General features: G+C 43.8%; 1 protein-coding gene across 1 annotated transcript in view; it reads left to right on the plus strand.

Annotated features, from left to right (window-relative positions):
• Positions 1–806: 806 nt before the first annotated feature.
• itih6 (inter-alpha-trypsin inhibitor heavy chain family member 6) overlaps positions 807–18,855 on the plus strand; it is a 34,475-nt gene continuing 16,426 nt past the window's right edge. The window contains 5 exon segments of the mRNA XM_061694245.1: positions 807–946; positions 1,521–1,556; positions 8,846–9,000; positions 16,562–16,672; positions 17,476–17,726. Of these exon segments, the coding sequence (XP_061550229.1) occupies positions 839–946; positions 1,521–1,556; positions 8,846–9,000; positions 16,562–16,672; positions 17,476–17,726 (661 nt within the window). The 5' untranslated portion in view covers positions 807–838.

The raw sequence follows: 18,855 nt of genomic DNA on the forward strand, positions 1-18,855 counted from the left end.
AAATTAATACCGAAACTAATAAATAAGAAACAACAAAAATAAAGATTACTTAAATAGCCGAGGTGAACTCAAATAAAGGAAGCAAACATCATGGAGGGTGGGGGTTGGACAGAGGTCCGCTATGGGCGGTGCCGCCAGCCCACACACCCCAGGGATTACAACAAGGAAATGGGAGGCAGAACCATGGGTGGATGGACCGTGCACCATACTTCCCTACAGGAAGAGGGGGCAATGCCCCCAATTCCAAACCTAACCCTCACCTACTAACCTAACCCTTGTTGTCCCAAAGTAAAGATAACAGAAAAATATAGTAAAAAAAACAAAAAGCAAATAACATTCTACAGAGTGGACCTGGCTCTAAATACAGATGACCATGATTACCCTTTGCCATCTCTTCTGAAGTCCACATGTGTGTGTCTGTGTGGAAGCAGTGAAAAGACTCTAGTGTAGTGGGACGATGTGAGGGCGGGATGTTTTTTTCCCCACAAATAGCAGAGAATGTCAGTATCCGTCATTCCACTCATAAATCTGAGTGGCAGCAGCCCACGAAATTTCCAGTACCCACAGAAAAGCTGCTCTCTTCAATCCCACTTTGACTTTTTGGGGGAGCCAACTTCTCACCATCTTTTTGCTTCCTGTACAATAGCTAAAGGGATTTTTTTTCCTGTGTCTGCTGTAATCATGGACATAAGGGAGGAGGGAGGAGAGAGTGGGAGATCCATGTAGGCAGGCAGGCAGGCAACGTCCGTATGTGTAGTAGTTAGCAGCTATGATGTGAGGTGGAGTTTTCAGTTTTCATCAGTTTTCTTTGGTCTTAGTGTTTAAAAGCTGCTTTATAATGAGAATGATACATTTGAGCATCCAGTGCATATTACTCGTCTTATTTTGTGTGCAAGAAGGATTATCTCAGGAATATTCGGATCATACTGGACAAAATCTTCCAAGGGTGAGGACATTTTTTCCCCCTTTTTACAATGCTAGATAATGGTTAAGTCTTACATTATTTGAAAGACATCTTTCTTTTTTTATGGTGCTTAAGTTAATTTTTCAGACACTTTAAAAATGAAGAACTGTTTACCTTTGTATCAACTTTTTGGAATTGGTAAAATCGATGATCAGACAATAGTTTAGTTTCTCACACAGTTTCAACTCCTCAAGTTGCCTCTGAATATTCCCATTCATCCAGGTCATTTCATTCTCAGGGCATTGAATCGATAACAACTCTTCAAGTTGTGTTTGCATTAAAGTTGTTGATGTTGACCCAGATGTGTGCAAATTTAGACAAAGCAATGACTTGTGTACCAAATGAACGTTTGAAACCCTGCACGTGTGCGTGCACCCTCCTGCTCAACGCATACAGTGAAAACTTTTAATTTCCCCTTCATTCATTAATGGTAGGGATTCATTAAGTGTGGCCACAACTTCCAAGATGCTATAGCCATCACTAATTGTCTTCTTATAGTACCATGTTCTTATTTCTCACTAATATTCTCAGTGTGGCTCTCATCTGTTCATTGTAGAGGGGCAAACGGCAAAGCAAAGCGACCAGACCAGCGGTGAGTCTCAACTCTATTGCATACTGCTGCCATTAACTGTTGTTGTAATTATTGCAAAGGTACAAACCACAAAGTGGGATTATCAGTTCGGACACTTAAGGGTGTGCTACCTAAAGCTAACACTAGGCCAAGAGTTCTCAACATTTCTACACCAAATACATCCTAAAAACCCAACAACTTGGCTCTCCAAGTAACACAGTCATGATCCACATTAAAATAGTATACAGTGGAACTCCACACATTCACGGTTCAGCACCCATGGATTCACCTATCCACAGATTTTATTTTTCAATTTCTTGTACAATTTAAAAAAAATATATATATATTTTGGAGTGGGGGCGGGGGGGACCCACACCGAAAACATTTAATAGCCATTTATCCCTGCTTGTAGAATTTTTGGGATTCATTTATTTTTCCTCAAAGCAATTACCTGTGTAATGGGTGTCAATTATCTGCTGATTTTCACTTACCCACAGATTTGCACTATTTGCGGTCTGGCCCTGTCCCCCGCGAATAGCAGAGATCCACTGTACATCAATAGAATAGAATCACTGTTTATTGTCATGAACATGCATGCACACAAAATTTGTTCTCTGCATTTAACCCATCACAGTGAACACATACACATGTGAGTGGAGCACACTGGAGCAGGGGGCAGCTGAAGCGCCCGGGGAGCATTTCAGGGTACCAGTGTCTTGCTCAAGGACACCACAGCCGTGAGTCCAGGAGATGTTGCCGGATAGTCCAGTTGGGGTCATAAACCTTGGTCCCCCATGGTGGGAGGCGATGATCTTAACCATTGAGCCACAGCTGAGGTAGAGGATTTATTCCTATAAAGTATATTTAACGGCGGCACGGTGGACGACTGGTTAGCTTGTCAGCCTCACAGTTCTGAGGACTGGGGCTCAATCCCCGGTCCCGCCTGTTTGGAGTTTCCATGTTCTCCCCGTGCCTGCGTGGGTTTTCTCCGGGCACTCCGGTTTCCTCCCACATGCGGGCCAAACTCTGACACCAGTCATACGGGAACAGCCCGTATAAGGGGGTTCGGTACCCCATACTCCCGAAGCACCCCCCACAGGACTCCCCGAGGGACACAGTCGATCACCTTCTCCAAGTCCACAAAACACATGTAGACTGGTTGGGCGAACTCCCGTGCACCCTCGAGGACCCTGCCGAGGGTGTAGAGCTTGTCCACTGTTCCACGGCCAGGACGAAAACCACACTGCTGCTCCTGGATCTGAGATTTGACTTCCCAACGAACCCTCCTCTCCAGCACCCCTGAAGAGACCTTACCAGGGAGCCTGAGGAGTGTGATCCCCCTGTAGTTGGAACACACCACCACCCCAGACTGCCAATCCAGAAGCACTGTCCCTGATGTCCACGCGATGTTGCAGAGGCGTGTCAACCAGGACAGCCCCACACCATCCAGAGCCTTTCGGAACTCCGTGGAAATCTCATCCACCACCGGCGCCTTGCCACTGAGGAGCGTTTTAACCACCTCGGTGTCCTCAACCCCAGAGATAGGAGAGCCCGCCTCAGAGACCCCAGACTCTGCTTCCTCATAACAAGGCATGTCGGTGGCATTGAGGAGTTCTTCGAAGTATTCTCCCCACCGGCTCACAACGTCCCAAGTCGAGGTCAGCAGCGCCCCATCCCCACTATACACAGTATTGATGGTGCACTGCTGACTCCAAAAAGGGTGGGTACTCTGAACTGCTGTTTGGTGCATAGGCACAAACAACAGTCAGGACCAGTCCCTCCACCCGAAGGCAGAGGGAGGCTACCCTCTCGTCCACCGGGGTGAACCCCAATGTACAGGCGCCAAGCCGGGGGGCAATAAGTATACCCACACCTGCTCGGCGCCTCTCACCGTGGGCAAATCCAGAGTGGAAGAGAGTCCAACCCCTCTCGAGTGGACTGGTACCAGAGCCCAAGCTGTGCGTGGAGGCGAGCCCGACTATATCTAGTCGGAACTTCTCGACCTCGCACACCAGCTCGGGCTCCTTCCCTGCCAGAGAGGTGACATTCCACGTCCCTAGAGCCAGCTTCTGTAGCCGGGGATCGGATCGCCAAGGTCCCCGCCTTCGGCCAATGCCCAGCTCGCACTGCAATCGAACCCTATGGTCCCTCCCACAGGTGGTGAGCCCCTGGGTAGGGGGACCCACGTTACCCTTTCGGGCCCCATGGTTGCAGGCCCGGCCACCAGGCGCTTGCCTTCCAGCCCCACCTCCCAAAAATTTCCAGTGTAATCTAAAAAAAAAAAAAACACAAAGGTAAAGATTCTTTTTTCATTATCTGATTTAGAATTTTTGGGGAAGATCACAATGTTATTAGCAAAGCTGTTTTGCTAACATAAAAGTCCAGCGAACACTAGCTCGCTCTTAACAAAAAAATATTTTAAAAAAACAATAAAGACATCTATAGATTAATCTGCCAAAGTGTTGAAAGTAAAAAAAACACAAAATCATATATTACCTACTTCAACACTTTTAAGAATAGTTTTTTTAAATACACTGTCATTTCACCAAAAATAATGCATCAGAATCAGTGTTATGAATTATTGACCTATTCAAAGCTGTACTATCCCCAAATCAAACATTTCACTTCATAACTCTTTATTTTGGGAAAATATTGCACATGTTGTGTTTATCCTGTTAAAAAGTGCAAGGGTTGCTATGACACAAAGGGCATAAGAACCTAAAAAAAAAACGTTGACTATAAACCAAACTGTATGTCTGTGGTTAAACCTGAAGTTGTTGAAAAGTGTCAAAAGTGAAGAAAACAATTCATATAATTAATTTTAACACTTTTAAGCTTAGGTAGATTTTGGACAAGTGATGTGATCTTTTTTCCCCCTCAGTATGAGCACTTTGTAAGTTAAAAAAAGAGGGAAATATTTTTGTTTGGAAAGACGTTTTTTTTTAAATTGCGCTGTTATACCAAAACAGCTATTGCATGTAAGGGACTGTAAAAACTTATTTTTACTTTTGTACTTAACTCAATTTGAAAGTCGTTGTTTTTTTACTTTCTTACATACAGGAGTTGAATCAGTCATTCTTTAACCAGAAGCTGTTTTTCTGTCATTCTACTTCAGTACAGAATGTGAGCATTTTTGCCACCTGTGGTAATCAGTGCTTCCCAAAGTAGGGTCATTCTAAATCCCAGCAAGCAGCCCCGACGTGGCTCTGGGATTGCAGTTTTCACTGACCACACTGATCTCAGCAGGTGCTGGCGTGGCCCATGCAAACAAGCAAAGGGCAAGACACTGCACACAGAGAGACTCTTTATGTTGTTTTGTCGAGTCGTTGGAGGGAATCAGTATTCCAGAGATGGAAAAAGGAGGACAAATGTGGCCGTTTTCTGTTGTCTTCTGGCCTCTCACCACAGCTGGAAGCTGACAACACTGTGCTGTGTTTCATACACGCCAGTGATGCCCAACCACTGTACCATCAGAGTCAGAATCCTCATTTCTTTGCCAAGTATGTCAAAAACACACAAGGAATTTGTCTCCAGTAGTTGTAGCCGCTCTTGCGTGACAATTGTTTCAGCAGTTTTGATTGTCTGTTGTAGTCGGAGTTTGTCCTTTTTGTGGCAGCGCCAAACCAGACTGTGATGGATGAACACAGGAACGATTCGATGAACGCTGTGTGGAACTGCCTCAACAGTTCCGCAGCAGGCCGTGCTTCCTGAGAAGCCACAGGAAGTACATCCTTTGCTGGGCCTTTTTTGAGGATGGATTTGATGTTGGTCTCGTACTTCAGGTCCTGAGAGACTGTAATTCCCAGGAACTCGAAGGTTTCAACAGTTGACGCAGGGCAGTTGGACAGCGTGAGGGACAGTGTAGCGAAGGTGTGTGGCAGTGTATCTTTCTTCCTCTGTCTATGCCAGCGACATACACTGACAGGCACAACAATTATATGCTCTTCCACTACATGGCAACAGGTCCAACTCACCTGTTGTCATTCATACAAGAGTCTCAGGGCATTGAATCGATGGCAACTGGCCTGTTCTGTTTGTCTTGGAAGACGTTTGGCCTCTCATCCGAGCGAGCAGGATTCATCGGTTTATGTGACAAGGTTTAGTTGGACGCACTAGCCACTAGTAGTGTCGAAGACTCAACTATTTATGCTCCTAGTTAGAGTGCGACCCCAAACAATATCATTATTTCGGGACGCAAGAAAGGGGCAGAGAGTCAATTGTCAGTCCACAAGAGTCGTTGGGTGGAAACGCCCTCATTATTATTCCATTCAGTTGTAAAGTGGTTGTGGAGTTACATAACGATCTAGAAGTCTGTGCTGTTGGTTGGAGGCAGAATTATTGAGTTTCTTTGGAATGGACAAAAGGAAGGTATTGTATGTGAGAGAGAGGGGATGTCGGAAATCTGGTATTTAGGTTTTGGTCATATTGTGTGTGGTGTGCTCTGATAATAACAACACAGAACACCACACACATTTTGTTCCGGATTCTGTTCCATCACCAATCTCAAAATCCTCACGTGAGCACACTTGCTCTCACAAAACCCAAGAAGAAGAAACGTATATGCGCTGAAGTTTCCTGAATGTTCCTTAACTTTGCCAAGCCTGGAGCCTTATAAAATGGCATTGTCCTAACCCCCACCCAGAAAAACTACTTGCTTTGGAAAACACTTGCCATCTGGGTAACCCATTTTTATACGGAAAAAATGACACCAGAGAAAGCATGCTTGATTTATTTATTTTTAATTAAATTTGTTTAAACAGTCTTCTCCTTTTGAGTCAAGGTGCTTCTTGATGGGCAATATTCTATTCCACGTCACAATTCACCACGTCATGAGTCGGGAAAAGTCTGCTTTGCTTCCACACGAAGGGAAGGGAAGATAGGAGGCCAGGCTGTTGTGAAGTAAACTCAAAAAATGATTTATTTAAAAAACAGAGACAAACACGGATCATGGAGGCAAATGTAAATAAAGTTATAAAAAAAAAAAAAAAAAAAAAAAATCAAACTCACTAAAAAAATACTGGAAATTACGCACTAAGAAACACGACAGGACCAAAGAAACCTGCGACAGACGACAAATTGACATCGAGAATGAACCAGAGGAGAAGGAACACCTGAACAAGACATGGATGGCTGAAGGGAGCTGACAGGTTGACGCAAGTTCAAGGCTCACGAGAACAGGTGGCAACGAGACGAGCACACAAGACATGAACAACATGGGACACAGGAAAACATGAAACAAAATATAATCAGTGACAAGGACAGTTTTAGAGGATCATCTTATCAGACATAAGATTGGATGGCGTTCGACGTGCTTAGTCGGGAAGGGGCAAATTCAGCACAAAAACAGGCCAATTGTCTTATGTGTACCAGGTTTAAGAAAGTTGTTTCAAAACAATTTCTTGCGCCAGAATTGTCATGAGCGGAACAGAGGCTAGGACCCAAAACAAATGGACAGTTTCCAAAAAGAGAGGTTTAATAGACGGGCATAGGTCGGTACACGGGCAGGCAATCCAAGAAGGGCAACAGTATCCAAGAACATGAGGCAAAGAGGCAAGGTCGATAATCGGAACAGGGTCAAAGTCTTACTGTGAGTCTGTGACAAGGAATGCTGGAACGTGACGACAAGGTACAACAAACTGGCAACGAGTGGGAATGAGACACGAGGTTAAATACAAGCGGTAATTAGGTATGAACGAGGCACAGGTGGTGAAGATGCTCACAGGAGCAGGTCTGTGAGAAACGAGAGAGAGGAAGACAAAACCTGGAACACACGCTCACACACACACACACACACACACACATGACAAGAATTGCCTTAATGTGTGCTATTTTATAAAGATTACATTTGATCTTGTTGGGCAATACCTGAATTTGCACATTTAAAAAAAAAAAAAATTTTTCTCTCGTTGATGTTACTGCTGCAGGGTTTTTCTCTGGTTACTCCGGTTTCCTCCCACATCCCTAAAACATACATGGGAGGTTAATTGAAAACTAATTGAAATTGCCCATAGGTGTGAATGTAAGTGTGAAAAGTTGTTTGTTTCTATGTGCCCTGTAATTGGCTGGCGACCAGTTCAGGGTGTACCCCGCCTCTTCCCCAGAGTCAGCTGGGATACGCTCCAGCATGGCTGCAACCCTAGCGAGGATAAGTGCTACTGTCATGGGTGTGTGTTCCGGTTGTTGTTTTCACACCTGCTCCTGAGAGCATCTTCACCGCCTGTGCCTCGCTCACCCTAATTACCCCTTGCATTTAACCACGTGTCTCCTTCTTTCTCGTCGCCAGTTCGTTGTACCTTGTCGTCGCGTTCCAGCATTCCTTGTTTCCACGTCACAGACTCACAGGAAGACTCGACCCTGTTCCGATGATCGACCTCGCCTTTTTGCCTCACATTTTTGGATACCGTTGCCTTTTTTGGATTGCCTGCCTGTGTAACGACCTCTGCCCATGTATTAAACCTCTCTTTTTGAAACTGTCCATTTGTTTTGGAGTCGTGCATTTTTGGGTCCTATCCTCTGTTCCGTTCATGACAGCTACGGAAAATGGAATGGATGGACGTTAATGCGTTGATTAAAGAATAAATCAGAAGTTACTGAGTACTTCAGTAGTTCTTTTTATTGAACATTTACTTACGCTTACTCAGTTTGACATGGCAACCCGCTCAAATCTGATTGGACAAAAATTCTAACGTCTACATACACGTACTGGAAGCAGTGGAGCACACAAAACGAAGAGGATAGACCAGGGAATAACCATCCATCCATCCATTTTCTGAGCCGCTTCTCCTCACTTGGGTCGCGGGCGTGCTGGAGCCTATCCCAGCTGTCATCGGGCAGGAGGCGGGGTACACCCTGAACTGGTTGCCAGCCAATCGCAGGGCACGTACAAACAAACAAGCATTCGCACTCACAGTCACACCTACGGGAAATTTAGAATCTCCAATTAATGCATGTTTTTGGGATGTGGGAGGAAACCGGAGAAAAGCCACGCAGGCACGGGGAGAACATGCAAACTCCACACAGGCGGGGCCGGGGATTGAACCCGGGTCCTCAGAACTGTGAGGCTGACGTTCTAACCAGTCGTCCACCGTGCCGCCCGACCAGGGACTAGATTAATACAATTTCTTGGAACAAATATTAGAATTTAGGTTGCAAATGTAGGTCAGTTGCAGCGCTTCTAGTGGCGTGATGACATATTAGCATTAACTGACATGAACATTCCTATAGAAGAAAACAAAAGTGGTGAGCAGAATGCATGAAATTATGAAGCTTCATGAACCTTTTCTTTTCACGTGCATCTGCCATGCCTCCAGCTGAAGGTGACTGACTACCACGTCAAGTGTTCTGTGGTGTCTCGCTATGCTGTCACCACGGTGCAGAGTTCCATCTGGAACCAGATGCTCATCACCAAGGAGGCCGCCTTTGAGGTGGACCTGCCTTCCTCAGCATTCATCTCCAACTTCTCCATGTAAGTCCATCTTTACACTTATACAGTATTTTGTGAAAGAGGCATGTCGGGATTGTGATGGCCTTTTATCTTTTGAATTACATTTATTATTAGCCTGTGCATTTGTACAGTAAACCCCCACTATTTGCAGGGGACAGTGCCTGAGCCCGACGGCGTGTAATCAATATCCCCCTAAAAATGTTTTTAATTGCCCATATAAAAAGTTGAAACAAGCCATGGGAGTGTTACCGGTTTCAAGGTATACCACTGTTTCATAAAAAAAATAAAAATAAATCACTGTTTCAAAACCACTAAAACTTTCTATTAGCGGAATGAGCTATAGCTGTCCTCAGTGCAGGCAAAGTGACACGATCCATCCTCCTCCCATTTTTGGTGCGAGCAGTCAGTGTGCCTCGCGACTTTTCCCCTTGTTTAAAAAATCATCTCTTTTGGGAATTTTTGGGGGTATCGCGGCTTGGTAGAGGAAGGATATGGAAAACATGTTTACAGAAAGTGACAGGTATAGGAAGAAATACTTCCAATACAATCTCACATTTACGAGAGTGGCATCCATCGGTCTTGGACAAATTCAACATAACTTTCATATATTGGGAGTGTTGGGAAAGTAAATTTTCTACACGAACTACTTCAAAGTTCAATTCACTGTTCCAAAAATGAACCACTTCAGTATGTAGTTCATAATTCAAAATTCTGAACTACGTTCACCCTTCCAAAAAATGAACCAGTTCAGAGTTCTTGTTATTCCTTTATGTGGCTGACGGGCTATTACCCTATAAAAATAGTGGGATTTCCCCATTGTTGGCACCCATTTGGCCCACACTAGCTCCAGCTTTCACCCTACAGTCTTAAAAACGAGGAAAAAACTGGTTGCTTGAATGGTCTTCATTTTTTAATGACAAATTAAAACAAAACAGGACTGTAGCCCTTAACATGCAGACACAAACACCAATATCTGAGGTCGAAATTTGGTCTCACTGCAGGTATGTCGTTGCACTCTAAAAGCAAAGCAAAGCAAATTTATATTTTATAGCGCATTTCATACACAAGGTAACTCAATGTGCTTTACATTATTAAAACTTTTTTTTTAAAAACAACATTTACAACTCAAATAAAAATAAAAATGCAATTAAAAAAACATACAGTACAAGAAAGATCATTTAAAAGTGGAGAAAAAAAAAAGCTTTTAACCTGGACAGAAAAACATTCAGACTTGGGGCTGACATGACTTCTGTTGGCAACTTATTCCAATTGTGTGCAGCACAGCCGCCACATGCTGCTTCACCATGTTTGCTTTGGACTCTGTGCTCTACTATTTGACTTGAGTCTGTAGATCTCAGAGGCCTACTGTGTTTACAGTGTATTCCATTAGCTTGTCTTTAATGTAGTCAGGACCTAGACCATTTAGTGATTTGTAGACCGGTAGGAGAACTTTGTCTATTCTGAAGCTGACTGGAAGCCGGTGAAGAAGCTTTAGAATTGGAGTAATACGTTCTGACCTCTTTGTTCTGGTCAGAACCAGAGTTGCAGCATTCTGAATGAGCTGCAGCTGTTAATGCTCTTTTGGGGGAGTCCAGCCGGAAGACCATTACAACTGTCACGTCTATTGGGGGTAAAAAAAAAAAAATGGATGAGCTTCTTCTGGTCTGCTTGGCACATGCAAGCTTCACTCTGGATATGTTCTTCAGCTGGAAAAGGGCTGTTTTAGTGATTCATTTGATATAACTGCTGAAAGTCAGATCGGAATCTATCAGCACACCAAGGTTTTGGACTTGGTCTTTGTTTTTTTAAAGAAAGTGGCTCCAAGTATTTACTAACGCCCCCCCCACTGCCACCCCAACCCCCACCCCCGCCCCATACCCCACACCCTTCATGTGAGTACTCACGAGAGTTTTTTACATTAACCTAACCCCGGTAAAGCAACCGTAAAACAGCGACCCACCTGCGACTTACAATTTGTAGTTCAGAGTTTCAATCACCTCACCCCCCACCCCAGCGAAATCCAAAGGGGAAACACTCTTATGCCAACCAGGGGTGAGCAAACGCTAACTTACCTTACTATTTGTCACCAACCAATCCAGATTTCCCGACTGAGATAAACGCCACAAAATGTATTTTTCTCCACGACATTTTTCAACATACTTCCTTGACACTGATAACTTATTTCTGATTATACAGTTCTTTGGCGCCATCTTGTGTCATCTATCATTCTATAGATAGAATTGAAAAAAAATGCAAAATGGGTGATTTTTTTATTTTTATTTTTTTCTCTTTTTCTTCAGCAAATAGCCACCGATGTGTTTTTGATTGTATACAAGACCCATGTAGATTCGTCAGTGTTTGATGCTATGGCTTTATTTTTATGGACCTAATGCTAGAATAGCCACAAATGACTTTTTTCAATGGCCCAGTCAGTCCTATATTTTCCTCCACATTTGGTGACAAATTGGGACCAAAGAGCATTCATTTCATGGGCAAATAGAAGATCCAGTTTGAAGTTGAGAGGAATTATGCAAGGCTTCAGGGGTTGTTGCATCATTCGATTACTCAGGGTGTTGTGAACTGCTCTCACTTGAAAGTGCTTAACATAAACAAAAAAATTAAAATAAGTAGCAGCCATCGCGGCGCTAGATATTGGAACGGAAGCAGCTCAGGAGGAGGGGAACCCGAGAGCGCATGAATGCCACCTTTTGTGCATGCCGGGCAGAAAGTTGGTGGAGAAAATGACAGCAGTTTGCCGAGTGCCACTTCCCTCCCCGACACAGTTGACTGAGGCCTGCTGCCAAGTGGGAGAAGCCGCATTCGCACACATCCGCGCGTACACACGTGCTGCGGCTGCCTTCCCACTTTTAAACTACAGTCTGTGTTAGTCTGCAGCTATTTCAAAAGATTTTTTTGCACCTATTTATATTTTCGCACACTCGGAGCCTGTCCTGCCACCAAATACCCTGAGGGAAAAAATATTCAACGCATTGGTTGTGTGCTATTTCTGTGCGTGAAACTTAGGCTTTGTTGGTAGGCGCAAAGCCGCTCCTTCACCTTCGCAACACATAAATACAAGCGCCTTCCTTTTTCCACTCACACCTTCTCATGCACGCGTTTCATGCATTTATTTTAGTGTTTAGTATAAGTGTTTTTTTCTCCTGTTATATATTTACTCTAAGGATTTTACCTTAATTGAGCACCTTGTCATGTGACCCGAGCGGTCAGCAGACATGAGGAAGTCGGCTGTGTCAAGTGGAACACACTGAGAGTCAGTTTGCCTTTTTTTTGTTTTGTTTTGGTTTTTTTGGGTGCGGGCTTATATTTTCACTTGGTGTGTTTTCGATCATGCCTCCTTTTCACACGCCATTCGCTGGTAACAAGTAACAAGTGCCTCTGCCCCACGAACTCTAACAATTATTCCGGAAATTCTGTCGTAACCCAGACAGCCGTGACCAACTTCAAATTGGTTGCAAAAAAAAAAAATTCCCATTCAGTTCAATTATCCATCTTTTCATTTTCTACTCTGCTTATCATCTTTAGGGTGAACTGGAGCCTTTCCCAGCTTCCTTTGGGATGAGAGGCAGTGTACACCCTGAATTGGTCACCAGCCAATCGCAGGGCACATATAGACAAACACAATCACAGAGAGAACGACGGACAATTTAGTCATAAATGAATCTAACATGCATGTTTTTGAAAAGTGGGAGGAAAACCCACGCAGGCACAGGGAAAAAAATGGAAAGTTCACCATGCTGCCTATAGGGTGTTATTATTATTTTTTTAAAGTTCATACCTACGGTATATATGAGGAATTGAACGCCATACAAACAAGCAATAACTCCTCCCGACCTTGACTTTGGATCATTTGAAGCTATGATATGTTTGCAACATTGCACATAAGTGTCACATTCCTGCATGTGTGCAGCATTTCTCGCTCTCATGCACTTTTTTTTTTTTGCATCTTTTGTTGTATACACCAAGACTGGTCAAAATCAGGACAGACAAGACATGCATTTTATTAGTGTGCGTGTGAATGTGGTGACCTATACCTTAACAAAACAAAACAAAACGAAAACAATAAAGATGAACCAAAGCAAAATAATCAAGTAGAGAACTTTATATTCTTTATTATTTGGAGCTAAAACCTATACCATCCAGAAAGGGTGTGATACAACATCACCGTGAAGCAAAACAAGACAGACTAATACAGGCAGAAACAAATTTGAGCAGTACAGGCATCCCCAGCTTCCACCTTAAAACCTGGGATTGCTCGCATCCCTCAAGCATGAAATCTGCTTGGTTTAGTCAGGACTATGCTCAAATATATTTCTCCCAAACTATATTTAAGTTCCTTACTATGAGACAGTGTTCAGTCTTAAAGAGTCTTGGTTTGTTTCCATCAATTCTGTTAATTTCCATGAAGTGTCCAATTTTGTACATTTTTGTAACCGAAGAAGTGAGACATCCCCAGGGTTAGGAGGGTTACTTGAAAAAATGCATTTTGATACACTTACTAGTTATCTGTTAAAAAAGGTACTCAGTAATGTAATCCAAGTAGATGTTCTCATATGGTTTGTAAATTGTGTTCTTTTAAGTTTGAGCTCACAGTTTTGGATATCAAAAGGCAGGATTACATACAAAAAATTACTCCCAAAGTAGACTATAACACAACTACTATAATTTCCCTCATTTATTTTGGTTTAACTTTATACAGTATAATAACTGTAGATCGACGCTCAGTAGCTCACTTCCACTCAAGTCAAGGGTTATAAAGTAGGTGATCCACTGTCTGTCCCTCTTTCCTAAAGATACATTTTATTCTTCTTTTCCTTTCAGCTAGTAACATTAGAGGTGGTCACAGCGTGTCATTCTTTTCCATGTGAGACTATCTCCTGCATCGTCCTCTCTAACACCAACTGCCCTCATGTCTTCCCTCATTACATCCATCAACCTTCTCTTTGGTCTGCCTCTCACTCTCTTGCCTGGCAGCTCCATCGTCATCATCCTTCTACCAACATATGCACTCTCTCCTCTGGACGTGTCCAAACCATCCAAGTCTGCTCCCTCTAACTTTGTCTCTGTCATGAACGGAACAGAGGATAGGACCCAAAAATGCTCGACTCCAAGACAAATGGACAGTTTCCAAAAAGAGAGGTTTAATATACGGGCTGAGGTCGGTACACAGGCAGGCAATCAAAAAAAGGCAACAGTATTCAAAAACATGAGGCAAAAAGGCGACGTCAATAATCGGAACAGGGTCTAGTCTTACTGTGAGTCTGTGACGTGGAAACAAGGAATGCTGGAACGCGACGACAAGGTACATCGAACTGGCGACGAGAAAGAATGAGACACGTAGTTAAATGCAAGGGGTAATTAGGGTGAGCGAGGCACATGTGGTGAAGATGCTGTCAGGAGCAGGTGTGTATGAAACAGGGGGAAGACAAAAACCGGAAGACACACCCATGACAGTCTCCAAAACATCTAACCTTGGCTCTCCCTCTGATTAGCTCATTTCTAATCCTATCCAACCTGCTCACTCCTAGAGAGAACCTCAAAATCTTCATTTGTTCTGCTTCCTGTTGTCTCTTCAGTGCCACTGTCTCTAATCTGTCCATCATGGCCGGCCTCACTATTGTCTCATGAACTTTGCCCTTCATCCTATCAGAGACTCTGTCACAAAACACACCTGACACCTTCCTCCACCCATTCCAATCTGCTTGGACCCGTTTCTTCACTTCAGTTCACTTCACTTCACAGGCCAAAAAGACCCGACAGGACTCCTTCATTTTGACGGTATCCCTCACCATTGGTGTCCACCAACGGGTTTGGGGATTACCACCAAGACAGGCAACGTCCACCTTACGGCCACAGCTGCGGTCGGCCGACTCAGCAATAGAGGCGCAGAACATGGTCAACTCGGACTCAATGTCCCCCGCCTCCGCTGGAACATGAGCAAAATCCCATCGGAGGTGGGAGTTGAAACTCCTTCTTACAGGGAATTTTGCCATACGTTCCCAGCAGACCCTCACAATACGTTTGGGCCTGCCACATCGGACTGGCATCTTCCCCCACCATCGGAGCCAACTCACCACCAAGTGGTGATCGGTTGACAGCTCCGCCTCTCACTTCACCCGAGTGTCCAACTCCGCCCCTCTCTTCACCAGAGTGTCCAAGACATGCGGTCGGAAGTCCGATGACACAACCACAAAGTCGATCATGGAACTGTAACCTCGGGTGTCCTGGTGCCAAATGCACATGTGGACACCCTTATGCTTCAACATGGTGTTTGTTATGGACAATCCGTAATGAGCACTGAAGTCCAAAAACCGACCACTTCTCGGGTTATGATCAGGTGGGGCCGTTCCTCCCAATCATTTCTCACTGTCATTGCCCACGTGAGCATTGAAGTCCCCCAGCAGAACGATGGAGTCCCTAGCAGGAGCGCTGTCCAGCACCCGCTCCAAGGACTCCAAAAAGGCTGGATACTCTGTACTGCTGTTTGGTGCATAGGCACAAACAACAGTCAGGACCCGTTCCCCCAACCGAAGGCGGAAGGAGGCTCGTCCACTGGGGTGAACCCCAACGTACAGGCGCTGAGCCCAATAAGTATACCCACACCTGCTCTGTGCCTCTCACCGTGAGCAACTCCAGAGTGGAAGAGAGTCCAACCCCTCTCAAGAGGATTGGTACCAGACCCCAAGCCGTGTGTGGAGGCGAGACCGACTATATCTAGTCGGAACTTCTCGACCTCATACACCAGCTCGGACTCCTTCCCTGCCAGAGATGTGATGTACCACGTCCTTAGAGCCAGCTTCTGTAGCCAGGGATCGGATCGCCAAGATCCCTGCCTTTGGCCATCGCCCAGATCACACTGCAACCAACCCCTATGGCCCCTCCCACGGGTAGTGACACACAATTTTTTTATTTTTTGTGTTTTTCATGTGATTTGATTGTTCGAAATGAATAAAGATCAAATCTAACTATTACAGTTCCCTTTTTTTGTGTCCTAATTACAACCCCAATGAAGTTGGGATGTTGTGTTAAACATAAATAAAAACAGAATACAATGATTTGCAAATCATGTTCGACCTATATTTAATTGAATACACTACAAAGACAAGATATTTAATGTTCAAACTGATAAATGTGATTGTTTTTAGCAAATAATCATTGGAATTGGGGTTGCACATAACGCCATTACATGTATCTAATCCCAACTCCCCAAGGCTGTAGATCTCAACTGAGAACTAACATCTTGGTATGTCGGAAGAGCCGAGTTCAGCCCGGGTTTTTTCTGGAAGTAACGGCGCAAATCATCTATAAGGCAATTCATTTTCTGGGTAATGTTGTAAGATGAGTTTGAAATGATTAAAAGTGTTTTGGGATCAAAGTTCATAGCCAATTAAACTTTTGTTGTTGTTTTTTTTTTTTACGGGGGGCATCAATTACTCGTGTTTTTATGCTATTCGTGGCAGGGCTCCAACCCTGACACTCAGTACCTACCGCCCATGAATAGAAGGGGTTTGTTGTAATACAACCACTGTAAGTCTCACAGTGAGCCACATCTCCATCCCATCAGTACGTCCAGTGGAAAGGTGTACGCAGCCCAGGTGAAGGAACGAGCTACGGCCAGGAAAATATACGACGCTGCAAAGAAGCAAGGAAAAACAGCAGGACTGGTCGCTACCAAGTTAGTTCCAGACAGATGAGTGTAAGATCATTTACTGTACTGTGCAAAAGTCTTTGGCCACCATTTGGTTTGTCGTTTCTTTTTGTTGAAGCAGAATTCACTATAGCGCAGACCTCTGACAAGGAAAAAAGTTTCTTTGACCATCTGCTTCAGGGCTCACCAAAGGTCACCCCCAACAATCACATGAGTAGCTTGCGGGTCTGTTCTCAAAATAGCTCACCAGTGAGGGGACATCGTTGTATAAGTGATAAGTAGAAAATGTAATCACATACTTGCCCTGCGTTTGGCTCAGAAAATGGATGGATGGATGAATCACATACTGTAGAGATTTATTTTTAAAAAATGTGTTGCGTAGTGCTATTTGTTTCGGACATTGTTAAATAATTATTAATAATTATTATGAGAAATAATTAATTTGATCAATTGCTTCACATAGATGTATATCATTAACCGTAACATAATTAAAGGTAATTTGAGCAAATTTTGGGTTGGTGAGCTCTGATCTGTTTGTTTGTTTCGCATTCTACTTCCTTGTTCATTGGTAACAATAAACAGATGTGATGTCATTTTAACAGGGAGGTTCAGTGATTCTCAAAAGTGTGGCCATCACTTGGGCCAACTACTCTACAGTATTTTAATGTTGGTCATGATGGTGAGAGCTACGTATTTTTTTTGCGGTGGTACTCTGTGTAAAAGGTTTGAGAGCCACTGCCGTTAGTGATTATAAGCCAAAGACTTTATCACAATACTGTCCCTTTTGAATTTTCCATAGTTCTTTCTCACGACTAGTTTCATTCCACTAGAGAGCGGGAGACTGAGAAGTTTCGTGTGGCGGTGAGCGTGCCACCGGGAGCTCGGATGTCCTTCTGCCTGACTTACGAAGACCTACTGCCTCGCCGCCTCGGCCGTTACGAGCTCAGCGTGGGTCTGAGGCCCGGCCAGCCCGTGCAGAACCTCACATTAGACGTCAGCCTATCAGAGCGAACGGGCATCAGCTTCGTCAAGGTTCTTCCACTTCGGACAAGTAGACTGCTGTCCCACAACGACGCTCAAGGTAATTCTGGTTCATGTTTGCCTACCAATGAAAATAGTGACTTCTAAACGTTCAGAATAGTCTTTGGCAACCAGGCAATCTGTGCTGCACTTGAGCCCACTTGACATCTAAAAAGTCTATTACATGTAGCTAGAGGGAGTACTCTGACATGTAGTTTGGTACACTACTCCCTCCAGTACACTTGGAATAGGTGGGCCATTGCCTGACATGATTGCTAATGCACAAGCACACAAAAGGTACCCTCTAATGATGTGAACACAGGCACTTATTTTATAGTTCTGGACTTACAAATTATGTCTGCAGAAAGAATTCCCCCCAAAAAAGACTATTTGTGGCATATTTTTTAACAAATCATGACCCGCCCAAATTTTGCTCGACGCATTACTTGACCTGTGACATAAGCGCAAGAAGCATATCTGAGTTCCACATACTTGAGATAGTGAGGTTCGATAAATTTATGTAGGCTTGTTTTGTTCCAATCGATCGCTGTGATGGCTCCTTGCAGAGCGCAGCCACCTGAGCTCAGTGATTCATTTCCACCAATTTCACGGGTTTGGTGAGCTGTTTGTTGGATTGATTGCATCGCTCACCTTTTTTTTAAGATAACACAGGCGTTAGCATTTATGAAGTTTTTGTGTGATCGGGGGCGTATGTTAGCAGAAACTGTGATGGGCACTGCTGGCTGTCAACACTGCAAATCCCTGCAATCACGGCGCCATGGTTGTAACATTTTATCAGGCTTGGGCACTTGAAAAAAAAATGTTTTGAACAAAATTCTGGGGTGCTAGCTGTTGTGTTCAATGGTAAATCATAACAATATAAGGTATACCAACGTGAACAAAGCGCTGTTTGGAAAGTCAAGCAAGCTGTTTTTTTTTTTTTTTTTTTTTCTTTTTTTTTAATTTCCTGAAAAGGTGTCATTTTGGAGGTGGAGAGATTCCACATGACAGCAAGAATATATAAAATATGATTAAATACTGCAAATTTATATTATAGTACATTCCATTTTCCACAGCAGTGAATTTTGGTCTCTCTTACATCACACTAAGCCATTGGGGGGGGGTGTCAATTTTGGCGATTAAATTGCTTCAATTTGAATTGATAATTGGCAATGAAATTGCTTCAAATT

This window comes from Phycodurus eques, chromosome 1, assembly GCF_024500275.1.
Source record: "Phycodurus eques isolate BA_2022a chromosome 1, UOR_Pequ_1.1, whole genome shotgun sequence".
Classification (NCBI taxonomy): Eukaryota; Metazoa; Chordata; class Actinopteri; order Syngnathiformes; family Syngnathidae; genus Phycodurus; species Phycodurus eques.